A 13,117-nucleotide genomic window follows, 5' to 3' on the forward strand; every position below is an offset into this window, starting at 1 on the left:
CTGAGGTAACTGTCTGCCCTGCAGCTTGGAGAGAGACTGATGGAGGCTGGTAGCCAGGATGTATGACACCTGCAGCTCAGAGTCTTAATCACTGTATATGAATGGATTATTTGTTTGACACTTAATGACTGCTGCTCCGTTGATGCCAAACCTCTGAAGAAAAAATATTCTCCCTCAACTATTTGAAAAACAGTTTTAATGAATTCATGTTGTTGGAAAATTGCAAAACGGAGCCTTTGTTGAAACCTGCTGCTGAGTGGCCCATTTATAAACTGAAATTTAAATGTATGACTCTGTCTTGGCATTCATAGGCTTGTCTTATAGATCCTCAATGCTGAATGAATCATGAGGTCACACTCAGGACACGTGGCCGAACGTCTGAGCTCACAAGCCATTTGTTAAAGTTTCATGACTCTGCTCTCTTTGGCTGCAGGCTGAAGATGTCTGGTCTTGAGGTTTAGTTACATTGTCTCTGTAATTAGCATAATGTGTTTGCCTAATAACATCCACCAAGGAGGTTACGTTTTCATCTATTTGTTTATTATTTGTTTGTCTGATAGTTAGCAAGGTAAAATAACATTTATTTAAAAAATAAATAAATAAATCTCAAAATTCCAGATTGTTCCACAAAGTTATCCATTATTTATGTATCTGCTTTCATTCCTTTCCGATGCATAAGGCGTACTCTGTTCCTGTCATCAGGGAAGCTCTGAGGGCCAGAGGCTGGGTTGGGCACAACGACAATGGCAGTGAGCAAGATAAAAGTTTGACTGTTGCAGAAATCATATTATCTTTGTGCTGAATAGGTTTATTATTCTCCATTGACAGACATCGCTCCATCTTCTCAGAAAATTCAGACGATGTTGAAAAAGAGGAGGATCCAGATAAACTACATGATCTCATGGTAGAAATGGTTGTTCCTCCATTCAGCACCGTAACACTGTGTTTCTACCAAGGAGTAGCAGACTGCAGGAGGGAGAGCCTTGTTCTAAGATACTTCTTAAGAGGGTGGAGACTCCCCTGAGAAACACCGGCAGAGGGGGTCTTCACCTCCTCCTCTCCCTCCTGAGCCCCGTGTGACTATCCATAATGAAACCATCACACTTCACCTGACAAAGACTGTAAGCAAGTCCAGTTTCCCTCTGTATTCTATAAGAGACCAGAGTTATTAAAAGTCTACTCACACAAGGTCTGGGAGATTTCAAAACAGTCCAGACAGGTGACTCTGCCTCTGTGAACACCATCCTTGGACAGAGAGTAAGATTTACATGTTTTCTGCCACCATTCATCAAGCATCTTGACAGGTTTTGTTCTTGTCAAGATGTTTCTGACCAAGAAGAAAATCTGAATTCAAACAGAGGATTTCCAGCATTGTGTGCATACAGCAAACATCGTTTTGTTCTCAACAAAGTATACAATGTACATCAGTAAAGATTTCCAACGTAAATAATTCACTCATAAAGATCTGATGTGTGATTTGAGTGTCCCGCCTATTTTTTTGTGTATATAGAAATATATAATGTAAAACAATGCATTGTAAAAAATGTAGTGTAGTAGAAAGTAGAGATATTTGTCATGGAGTATGAGTAAAAAAAATGAAAATAAATCTCCCAAAAGAGAGAAAATCACAATAAGCAGTTGTTTTATGTAAATATGCCCCAAACTGGAAATGTCAGAGTCAAAATGTAGTTTTATTTTTTATTTGACTCCATACAAACTCTATTTAAAACTTTTGAAAAACTTCACAGTGCTCAACCTCAATACCACATAATGAACACCTGGTGGCGGTAGTGTGCGCCTGTGGAGGTGGGGAACATTTTCACGGGACGGAGAAGAACAGTCTCTCCCTGACTTCTGTAACCGTTCTGAAAAATGGCGGCGTCCCTGTGCCAAGTCGGCAGCACCGTGGGTCGAGCCCTCGCCAAAGCCCGCAGTGTGAGTACTGAATCAAAGTAGAACCAGAAGATGGATTCATAATGTGACTTGTCTGTGTGTACTGCTCTTGTTTCGGCACCGCGTTTGTTATAACCGGCTAACTGAGCTGTTAGCAGCACAGAAGCGGAGAGGTGTTAGCTAACCGGTTAGCATTAGTTAGCTTCTAGTGTACGCAAGGTCACCTGGTACAGGAGCCAGAACCTGTGGTTACAACCACTTCATACGTTACATGTACTTTGTATGTGTGTTATTACGATCAGCGTGTCGTCGTTTCACTCGCATCTGTCCGTTCACAAGGTCAGTAGCTGTCAGCTTTGTCACTTGTCCTCAGTTGCCCCCCACACAAGCTTCCGGGCTAACAGCGTTAGCACGGTGACTTTGGAAAGGGAACACTGATCTTTGATTGTTGAAGCACTTATCAGCAAGTGGAATAATGACATGAAAGCTGTTCTGTTACACTGAGCATGCACTGTGAAGAAATCCCTTTAACGTGCTGCAACAGGGCGGATCAGTGCCTGTTATTTAGTGCTGATCACGCATTTTATTGATCGAGTACCGTTTTTAAAGTGTTGCAGTCACTATCATCTTATATATCACTATATCAAATGATTTATCATCTTCATATTTAAAAAATGTAATGACTCCACATTGACACTCTGATCTTAGAGTGCAATGTAATGACAAAATAGCCACGTTTTTAGATATCCAAACTTGTGTGTGTGTGTCTCTCAATAGTCATCTTCTGGCAGCTATACAGAAGGTGTCAGTGTCAGCCTCAACTTTGGATTCCGTCCCGTGACAAATGTTTCTTCTCTTGCTTTGAATGGGAACGGATTAACAAGAGACTTTAAACCTTGATACAGCAAAACAAAAGTTTCCCATTACAACTTGTTATCAATAAGATACAGCTAATGTGAGGAAACTGTGAAACTGTACTCGTAGTAATGTGCAAACATAAGCCTTTAGATTTTGTAGTACAAGATTTCAGTAATATATTCTCCTGGGAGTTTTATTTGAACAGGATTTTTAAATGACTCTTGTTGCTTCTCTGCGTCCCTACCCTTGCAGCCCCTACTGCTGTCTCTCAGGCGTGGTCAGGCCTCGGTCAGCTACGCTCAGAGCCTGGTGGGAGCCCCTGAAACCCGCCTCACCGCTCTCGACAATGGTTTGAGGATCGCGTCTGAGGAGACTGGACATGCCACATGCACTGTAAGAACACAACAATACAGGGTCTATTCACAACCATTTAATGGGTTGTTATATGAGAGCTGTAGATGAACGTGTCTCTTCTCCGTCACAGGTTGGTGTATGGATCAGCACTGGCAGTCGCTATGAGAACGAGAAGAACAATGGAGCAGGCTTCTTCCTGGAGCACATGGCTTTCAAGGTGGATATTGGTAGACTTTTTTCGCCTAGAGACTCATAATGAACTATGTATTAGACTGATGAATTTGCAACATCGGTCAGCCAAATATGAAAGTTAAATGTGCTTCAACAGGCTTCATCTTGTCATCAGGAGGCATTTGCAGGAAACGTTGGCAACTTAGTGTCTTTGTCGGCAGATTTAGAGACTTAAGACCCCTTTATGAATGCTTTAAAAAAAGGACCTAGTGATCAGCTTAATTGCTAATTTGTCTGAATTAAAATACTGTATATTTGAGCACAGAGAGTAGGAAAGAAGCAAAGAGATAAAGATCTGACACTGTCGGACACTAGGCAAAATGAAACATGTGATGACATCATGGATATGTTAATTATTCATTCAAAATATGTATTAATACATCAATCTAAGTGTTAATCAGGTCTATAGCTTCTTTCTACTGAAAGTGTAGAGTTTACAGCAGTTCCACACAGTTTAACTACATCCTAGGTTTTGACCTTGGCTTGTTGATGGTGTACATGTTAAGCAAACGTTCCTCTTTCTCACCCCTCTCCCCAGGGAACAAAGAACTACCCTCAGACAGCCCTGGAGCAGCAGGTGGAGTCAATGGGTGGTCACCTGAGCGCCTACACATCTCGGGAGCACACTGCCTACTACATGAAGACCCTGTCCAAAGACCTGCCCAAAGGTGACAGGACCTGTTTACAATAAACTGATTATTCTTGAGTTTTCATAATAATGCAGTTTTAAAGTCATCCTGGTAAAATTCAAGCTATTCTTGTTTGGAAGAAGAAGACATTAAGAACAACAAAACATGTTTCCTCTGTTTTCCAGCTGTGGAGTTGCTGTCGGAGGTGGTGCAGAGCTGCTCGCTGAATGAGGCAGAGATAGAGCAGCAGAGGAGCGTGGTGCTGCGTGAGCTTGAGGAAGTTGAGGGCAATGGGCAGGAAGTTTGTCTGGACATGCTGCATGCCACAGCCTTCCAGGGCACTCCACTGGGCCACACCGTGCTGGGACCTTCAGGCAATGCCAGGTAGGAACAACTAAATGTCATATATTTTATCATTAGACACCATCTCAGGGCAACTCTGAACTTATTCCCTCAAAAGCCCTTTGCTGTTAAAACAGAGCAGTGTTGTAATTATGCCAATAATGGGTTCAGGAGTAGAACAGCAACAACCACAATACTGTGCTATTTCTCATCACTTTGTTCCATGAAATATTTAATTCTATACCTTTTTGTGTAAATTTATAACAATGCTCTTATTTAATTCTTCCAGGACTCTGACCCGCCAGGACCTTGTCGATTACATCAGCAGTCACTACAAGGCTCCTCGCATGGTGCTGGCTGCTGCTGGAGGTAACAGCATCCTCCTGACACTGTCTGGAGATACTCTGGTAGCCTGCGATCCTTTGAATGACTTGGCGTTCATCCGATTCCTTTGCAGGTGTGAACCATGACGAGCTGGTCAGTTTGGCCAAGTCTCACTTCAGCGGAGTTTCCTTTGAGTACGAGGAAGACGCCATCCCTGTGTTGTCACCCTGCAGATTTACAGGCAGTGAGGTGAGATGTGTTCATTGTTTTATTTTGTTAGTATTTTATTCATTATTCTTTGTCAGCTTTGTTACATGCTGTCTTATCTGATTGTTGTTTCCACTATTATATTTCCTAATTATTATTTTAATATATCAATGCCAGCTCAACAAAAGAGACCTTGCATCACTAACGGATGTAGCACATACATACTTCCATTTGAAAGTAATGTGTCAGCTGTGTAACTTGTTATGCTTTTCCATCAAAAATAGAGCCTAGGCAGTGTTAGTCTGTTTACTGGCTTGGTCATTTGTGTTGTCAATGTGTTCCTCTCCCGTCTCTCCTCAGATCCGTGTGCGTGACGATGCTTTGCCTCTGGCACACGTTGCCATCGCTGTGGAGGGAGCCAGTGCTGCCAGCCCAGACATTGTGCCTCTCATGGTGGCCAACTCCATCATCGGCAGCTATGACCTCACCTATGGTGGTGGAAAGGTTGGTGTAAAATGTTGTTACTTGTTACTTCATGCAGCTCAGAAAAAGAAAACAGTGAGGAAATCGGTAACCTCCTGAACTAAATTCATCCTCTTGGTTCAGCACTGTCCCCTCTTAGCTTTGCCCACTCGAGGTTGACGTGTCTTGAGTGGCCATGATAGAGGGGTAGATCACAGTCCTCTCTGAAAACCTGGGTCAGGGGTCTCACCCCTGCCTCTGGACCTGTCGGGAGGAACAAGACCTACAAAACATAGCAGCTGCGGAAAATCTAGTTATATGATGGAGCACCCTTCCTTGGGTAAAATAGAAGCTCTAAATGTTGTGTAGTTTGTTTGTTATTCAGATATAAAATGCATTTTATACACATCAATTTTGTATGTGGAGTGTAAGCTACTACCCTAGGTTTAAATACAGAGATGAGGACTTTAACAGACAAGGAAGATGGAACACAAATCTTAAGGTTTTTTTAAAGTCACAAACATACAACCTACATTCAAAGCATTTCAGCCAAACACTGCATGTGTTTTTGACCTTCTCCATGACGGTGTTGTGGTATAATCCCACTTTAAGAACAATAGAATATAAGCATCTATTTCTCCCTCTCATGTGCAGCATCTGAGCAGCCGCCTGGCTCGCCTGGCAGTGGAGGATAATATCTGTCACAGCTTCCAGGCCTTTCACTCCTCCTACAGTGACACCGGCCTGCTGGGCATTCACTTTGTCACTGATAGACACAACATCGAGGACATGATGCACTGGTCCCAGAACGCCTGGTCAGTAATGACACCAGGACCGACACACATGCTCGGAACACCATAACTGTAGTTAGTCTTATTTCCTCCTCTCTCTGCTCCGTGCAGGATGAACCTGTGCACCACGGTGACAGAAAGTGATGTAGCCAGAGGCAAGAACGCGCTGAAGGCCAGCCTGGTTGGACAGCTCAATGGTATGTACTGCATCTGTCTTACATTTACACAAACACAAATAAAAACTCATTGGTATCACAAATCAACATATGTGTTTGTCTTTTAGGAACAACACCAATCTGTGATGACATCGGCAGACACGTCCTGAACTACGGGCGGCGTATTCCTCTGGCTGAGTGGGACGCTCGCATCGATGTGAGTTTATACTTTGAAGTAGATGGTTCAACAGTTGTTCAGTCATTTAAAGCAGAAGAAGATTTTTTGTTGTTGTCCGTCTCTAGAATATTTGTTCCTCCTGACCCCCTACCCATCTCTCCTTTCAGGCCGTGACCCCCGGGGTGGTTCGTGAAATCTGCTCTAAATACATCTACGACAAGTGTCCTGCTGTGGCAGCAGTCGGTGGGTTTACCTGGGAGTTTGGTTTTTTTACAGTAAAATTAGAGGCCGGACTCTGATGATTTTCTATAATCTGCTACTCTTGTCTCTTTTCCAGGCCCCGTAGAGCAGCTGCCTGACTACAACAGAGTGCGCAGTGCCATGTACTGGCTCAGGTTTTAAGATGTGTTGTCTTGTTGCTCTGTGTGTCCCACGTTGGAAACTCCTCCTCCTCCAAAACCTCATCTCGCTTTCGTCCCGTCATCGCTGCGAGAGTGATCACCTGAGGATTGTCCACCCTCTGCTCGGCAGCACAGGCAGCCATCCATCCTCTCTCTTCCCCCCTTCCTTATTATCCTGCCCATTGATCACTCGTAGTCAGCCATGAGGATGGCAGCCAGCTAGCACACGGTAGACATTGGTTACCTCTTGATTTTACTGCACAGCTCCTTGTCACCTGCTTCTGACTTGCAGAGTGGAGGGGGGAGAGGGTGGACACAGTACAGTCGGTAATACATACAGCTTGGAGTATATTTATAATTTCTGTAAAATTTGTTTCTGTCCTCTATTGTACATAACAGAAGCCCTCATTCCAACAAAAATAAAATACTGTAAAACACTGATCTATTGTATGTTGTCTCTTTCATATGTACGGTTGCATGTGGTGTGTTGCCTTTTTAAAGAATCCACACAACCTATATGTCAAATGTATAGACTTTCACTGCAAATTTGTTTTAATAGTCATTGTCATCATCCATTCATTATCCTGTGGCAGCCAGTGTAGAGATTTAAGAGCAGGGGTGATGTGAGAGTCTTGTTAGGTTTGGTTAAAACTTGTGGCTGAATTTTAGATAAGTGCCTGATAAGTGCCTATATATATATATATATATATATATATATATATATATATATATAAATAAAAACACACACGTACAGGGTAGTCTGCAGTTGACAGCTATACTTGCATTGAATTATAGATGATCTTTATACACAATGTTGTCAGTTATTCCCTTCAATAAAAACCATCACAATGGCAGCTCTCTCCCCTGGGGAAGGTTGAAGAATGTGGGTGCCCACTACTTTATTTTCTCGTCCTTGTCCTTTGTTGATGGAAACCGAGAAAGTTTGACAAAGGTTCTTAGAGGAAGTAAACCATCCTCCATGGGGATCTTTGTAAATCAACAGCATTGCTGCCCCCTGGGCTTGTCTCTCTTTTTCATGTTAACTTCTATTTCTTGCACATCAATACAAATTATACAGGAATGCTGAGCACATCAATGTTCAATATATTCTTCCTTTTATTCTTAATTTTTCTCTCTAGAATTTTTCTTCATTTCTTCTTATTTGGTTCTTTTTTGGTTCTTCTCTGTATTCAAGTTAAATGGTTGTCTGCATTGTGTGCTCTGTTCTATGTAGCGCCTTTTTATGACTAATGAAATTTATTATTGTAAAATCTATGCTTCAAAAACTCCAAAGTTGGGATTTCAACATAAAAATTTGGAAGGTAAAACAACAGACTCTAAATTTAACATCAAAATGACATGAAAATAATCACGATGTAAAAGGTTGCATGCAAGTGCCAGTCCCCCCAACCCTTGTTTAGGGAAAGTTTAGAGAGTCATGGAGGAGTAGCCCGACACAAACCATCACAAAAAACCCTGCACTGATTCTGATTGCTTTGATGCATAGTCAATCATACTACATAAATATTATTATTATTATAATAATTATAATTAGTTGTCTCTGCAGGCTCCTGAAACAAGTGCCCTTATTATTTAATTCGAACTTATTTCCAAAACTGGAATCCACCTCAGTTTCAGTTGGCCAATAGTTTCTGGAACAGCCCATTGATGAACCCAACTGTGTTTATACCTACATGTTATGTTTCATGGTGTTTTTTTCTGTATAATGACACCATATTCAGAATGTACATGTTAAAAAACACAGTTGGGTTGATGTGACTGACTGAAGTACTTAATGATACATACGTTTACTGTATACACAGTTTATGTTATCAGGCAGCTTGAGTGATTAAAGCTGGACCTGCTTTGATATGTTGAATCACTGAGATGACATCATCTCACATTCATGTGCAGTCCTGCGTCACGCCGTTACTGCGACGTTAGCGCTACCGGTACGACCCAGGACATCTCTGTTTGCTGCTGGATGACATCTGTGTGACCCGTGTTTGTTTATCTGAGGGTAACTGAGACGGCTCGTAATCCTGAGGGCCCCCGAGGGCCAGCTATCGTAATCAGGCTGGACTCATAATATTCATATCATTACTCAGATGAGGATAAATCCCATGATGGGCTGGACTGGAGGTGAATCAGGGAACGAGCTAGGCCTTGTCTCGGTGAGTGTCCCTCCTGAGCCTGACAGCCTCTTCCTCCTTGTTGCTCTCCAGAGGGCTTTCTCTCAGTCTGTCCTCCCATCACCGCCTTCCTCTCCTCCTCCTGTTCTGTAAAGTTCTGTAAATAGAACATATAATCATAAAATAGGTTCCTTTAAGTGGCAACTATCCACAGAGTCCACGGTTTGTATTCAACATGTCATACATTGCAGGGAGAGGAGAGGAATGTACATGGCCGTGATGGTCGTCGTGCACAAGGTCAGATGTGATACTGATTTATTGATGATATGATATTAGATCTTCAATCAAATCGATCATTTCAAAAACCAAGGGAACAATTTTCTCTTGCTTTTACCCTGCGTGATGATTAGGACACTCAGAATTCTCTGATTAATGACACCACAGTTAGTGGCCGCTGCTCCAAAATAAATGCACCCTGTAAGAATTGAATCACTGTCTCAGTGATGTTAGGTAGAACTTCTTTTTCTAAAGTTTGTGACGTAGGGTGCTTGTCTTAGGTCCTGATGTTTTGCCTGAGGACTGAGGACTTAATGATAAATGTTCTGTTTTTTTGTGAGCATGCAGTCTCAGTAAAGGAAACAGTGTATGCATGAGATTCATTTAGCTCTGCAGTATCACATTTTCGCCCCGCTCAATAACATTGTGATATTTTCACACCATGATATTTTCACACCATGACTCTCTGTCTGTAGTGTTTCATCTGCACTGACGATGAGACAGATTCTGTTCTTTCCCTGAGCTTGGTATTTGTTCATGGACACTGATGAAGAAAGCAGCGGACATCAGGTGGTCACAGAAATTGTCCAGTGACTACATCCCTCTTTGTCTTTGCAGCTGTGACTCACTCTTGTAACCGCATCATAACCTGACTGTTATATCAAGCATCAGTCATTCTGTTAACTGTATGGAGCTCAAGCGCTTATGTGCTCCTCTTTCTCATCCGGAGAAAATCACTGTGCACATTCACACAAATTGAAATCTAAAAGAACTCAGATAGAAACCACACACACACACACACACTGGATACATGACATTTTTGTCTCGCAGATTTTGAATGTGCTGTATACACTAAAAAGAGAAGAAATCTTACAAATTTACACCAACAGACAGATACAATAAAGTATACACACATAAGCACATAAAGGAAATCACGTAGAGACAAAAACTAAAAGATAGAGAAGCTAGAGTTCATGATTTTTGAGTTTTCAAAGAATAATTTGTCCCACACTTCACATAGTAGGCCTAATCCTCAGCCTAACATCTAAGATACTGGGACATTGTGACAATAACCACAGCTACAGCTTTAGAGCCAGACACAGCAGCACTGGTTTTAAACTGCTCTGCATGTCTAACACACACACTAACCACACTACTTTAGAATTAAAAAGGAAGATGAACTTTATGATTTATGACCTGACCATGGTTACTTCTTGCCGAACCCTAACACGCCAACCTTAACCCTAACCTTGAAACATGTTTTCACCTTCAAATTTAATGATTTACTTTAACCGGATTTGTTTTTTGTCCTGATAAGGAAGACAAGTCCCCATAATGTGATTGAGTAAACAGATTTAGGTCCCCATAACATTAGTAATAACTGGACCACATACACACACACATAGACACTTTTCCTTTGTAATGGTAGTCATCCTGTCCGTGTGACTGACGACACACGGACTCATCACCAGAATGTGTGATGTGTTAATCAGATGCACATTGTATTTCAGTGTTTGCTGGTACTTAACTTCTGACTGAGGTGGTGGGTTACACTTGTACTTTGAGAGCACCCTGGGGCAACGCTCCAATTCATTACAAACTACTGTGATTGTCATTGTGTTATTTATAGAAAGAGAAAGACGCAATAAGTGTGGAGGAAATGAGATGAAATGAGGGGAGGGCGATGGGGTGCAGAGATGTAACAGATAAAGAACAGAGAGGGGCAGTGTCACAACGAAGTGCTCATGTGGGTGAAGACAAAGTCGTGGACGAGCAGCCAGGAGTCCAGTTCAACATCCGACGGCGTGCTGCACGGGTCACCTCTCTAGCAGCTCAACAACAAGAAGAGACAGAAGATCCAGCACCAGGACACCTGAGGGTCAAGGACAAGAGATCATCAGCAGAGCTCTGCTTCAGTCCAGAGGAGGGACGAGGACCAACATTTCACAGTGGTGACACTGAGTGAGTATAGACTGGGATTGGGATATTTGATAGACAGAGGTTCAGCTGCACAGCAAGCCGAAAACAATGCATGATATATTAGAGAGTTAGATGACTTATGTGACAAGTGGCTGAAAATTATGATTTTATATATTTTTCTTCTTGATACATTTAAAACTTATTTAAATGTTTTTGTGCTAAAACAAACTTTAATGTAACATTAACCAGCCGCTGCACAGTGGACACTAGTTTATCTCTGTTACAGGTTGAGGTGAGTGAAGTGTAAATGTTGGTTGGATATTACTGATGAATGCCATTATTTCACTTTTATATTATTTGACTGTGGTGTTGCACAAATCCAATCTTTAAAACCTTATTGATTATCACCTCATCCTCATTTATGGCTAAAGTGAGTTTTGATTTGAAGTCAATAATGAATCATCATGTTTTTTTTTTCTTTCATATTACTATAAATGAGGATATTCCTGATGCATGCCATCTCTGATTTAGCCTCCCCAGTGCCACGCTTGTGTAACTCTGAGTTTACTGCACGGTGGACGTGTTCCTCTTCTCTCCCTGCAGACAGCTCGGACCATGAGGAGTGTGCGTGTGTGTCTGTGCCTGGCTCTGCTGCTGCCCTGGTGCGTCCAGAGTCAGAGGAGCGCTCCCTCCAAGCTGGATGAAGACACGCAGAGGGACGTGCTGGCCGTCGACATCCTCAACCGCAGCGGCGTGCTGAACTCGCTGCTGCGGTCGGAGCATCACATGGTGCTGAGGCGAGCCCGAGTCCCGCGCCCGGCCTCCCAGGTGCCCAAGAGAGCCCCGCAGGGGTCCCGCTTCGCCCTGTCCCTCGACGTCCCCACCAGCATCCTCAGCGTCCTCATAGACCTGGCCAAGAACCAGGACATGAGGACCAAGGCTGCGGCCAATGCAGAACTCATGGCACGAATAGGCAAGAGGAAATGAGGAGCCCCTGCGTGGGAGAGGTCTTGATGGAGGAATTCTCGCCCCTGCAGCACGTCGAGGCTCAGACACCTGGTTAGAAACAAAGTTAGTTCAGGTGATACCAAGCATCACGGTCAGTATCTGTCCTTTAGAGCTTAGATCTGCTTTACTTTTATACTCCTATTCAATTATGTACTATATCAGCTCATTATAAAACCCTCCATGGACTGACTCTGGAAATAATGATAACTAGAAAGGAGGATGTAAAACAAAGTCACACAAGAGGAAACTGCAAACAATGTCACACCATACAACATGAAGCTGGTCTTTTGTCTCAGAGATTATTCAGCCGTGGGTCGCACCGTGTGATCAGCTTCTGAAATCTGCTTCTTGTGTCTGCATGTGTACAAAGAAAAGGTTGTTCAATTAAATCCAATGTGATGATCAGTATTTCTCTCAAGTCTAAATTCATTTCACCGTGCACCCTTAGTATAATTACAAGCATCAGCAACCCCATAAAAAGCACAAATGAATGGGTCGGAGCCAAATGAGCCTGCGTCAGCCTCAGTGGGGCCTGATGTGTGATAATGGGACAAAGAGCCACACAGGATATTGACCTCTGAGGGAGCAACAGACCCTTTCCCATAAACCTTTGTTCACGTAGCACTTGATCAAGTTGGCAAACGAGTCGCAGCCATTTTAGGTCCGATGCGTTATCTGCTCAGCGTTGGACTCGTGTCGGTGGCATGATTCATCTGTGCTCCTGCAGCGAGCATGACATGTGCAGCAGCGAATAAACGGCTCATCTGATTTACATTGGAGTGTGTTCTGTCTTCCACTGGTCATGACGTTGACGTAATCCATGCATCGCTCAAAGCTATTGTGGCTTTCATGAGTCAAACATAGAGGATAATATTATTATTATTATGATTAGAATACAATATATAACTCATTAAGACCACTAAAAATGATCCTGCAAATATTCAGTTTCATTGTTC

The 13,117-nt window shown here is 42.6% G+C and overlaps 2 protein-coding genes across 2 annotated transcripts; both read left to right on the forward strand.

The window, feature by feature from the left end:
* Positions 1 to 1,786: 1,786 nt before the first annotated feature.
* On the forward strand, positions 1,787 to 7,262 carry LOC117761363 (cytochrome b-c1 complex subunit 1, mitochondrial). The gene is made up of 13 exons (XM_034585189.1): positions 1,787 to 1,935; positions 3,004 to 3,144; positions 3,236 to 3,322; positions 3,875 to 4,004; positions 4,151 to 4,349; positions 4,597 to 4,676; positions 4,765 to 4,880; positions 5,199 to 5,342; positions 5,955 to 6,115; positions 6,203 to 6,288; positions 6,375 to 6,463; positions 6,592 to 6,667; positions 6,762 to 7,262. Exons 1-13 carry the CDS (start codon positions 1,873 to 1,875, stop codon positions 6,824 to 6,826), a joined length of 1,437 nt encoding a protein of 478 aa, XP_034441080.1. The 5' UTR covers positions 1,787 to 1,872; the 3' UTR covers positions 6,827 to 7,262.
* A 3,866-nt stretch (positions 7,263 to 11,128) lies between these two features.
* LOC117761368 (urocortin-3-like) lies at positions 11,129 to 12,914 on the forward strand. Its single transcript, XM_034585199.1, has 2 exons — positions 11,129 to 11,195; positions 11,757 to 12,914. The coding sequence occupies exon 2, from the start codon at positions 11,769 to 11,771 to the stop codon at positions 12,138 to 12,140; it is 372 nt and encodes a 123-aa protein (XP_034441090.1). The 5' UTR covers positions 11,129 to 11,195; positions 11,757 to 11,768; the 3' UTR covers positions 12,141 to 12,914.
* Positions 12,915 to 13,117: the final 203 nt, after the last annotated feature.

The sequence above is a fragment of the Hippoglossus hippoglossus genome, chromosome 5 (genome assembly GCF_009819705.1).
Source record: "Hippoglossus hippoglossus isolate fHipHip1 chromosome 5, fHipHip1.pri, whole genome shotgun sequence".
NCBI lineage: Eukaryota > Metazoa > Chordata > Actinopteri > Pleuronectiformes > Pleuronectidae > Hippoglossus > Hippoglossus hippoglossus.

Excerpts from the sequence above, each read along its gene's own strand:
- LOC117761363 (XM_034585189.1), top strand. The coding sequence starts at position 1,873 with ATGGCGGCGTCCCTGTGCCAAGTCGGCAGCACCGTGGGTCGAGCCCTC. Across the intron at positions 3,145-3,235 it reads CTGGACATGCCACATGCACT|GTTGGTGTATGGATCAGCAC; the intron begins GTAAGAACACAA and ends TCTCCGTCACAG. Across the intron at positions 4,677-4,764 it reads GGTGCTGGCTGCTGCTGGAG|GTGTGAACCATGACGAGCTG; the intron begins GTAACAGCATCC and ends ATTCCTTTGCAG.
- LOC117761368 (XM_034585199.1), top strand. The coding sequence starts at position 11,769 with ATGAGGAGTGTGCGTGTGTGTCTGTGCCTGGCTCTGCTGCTGCCCTGG.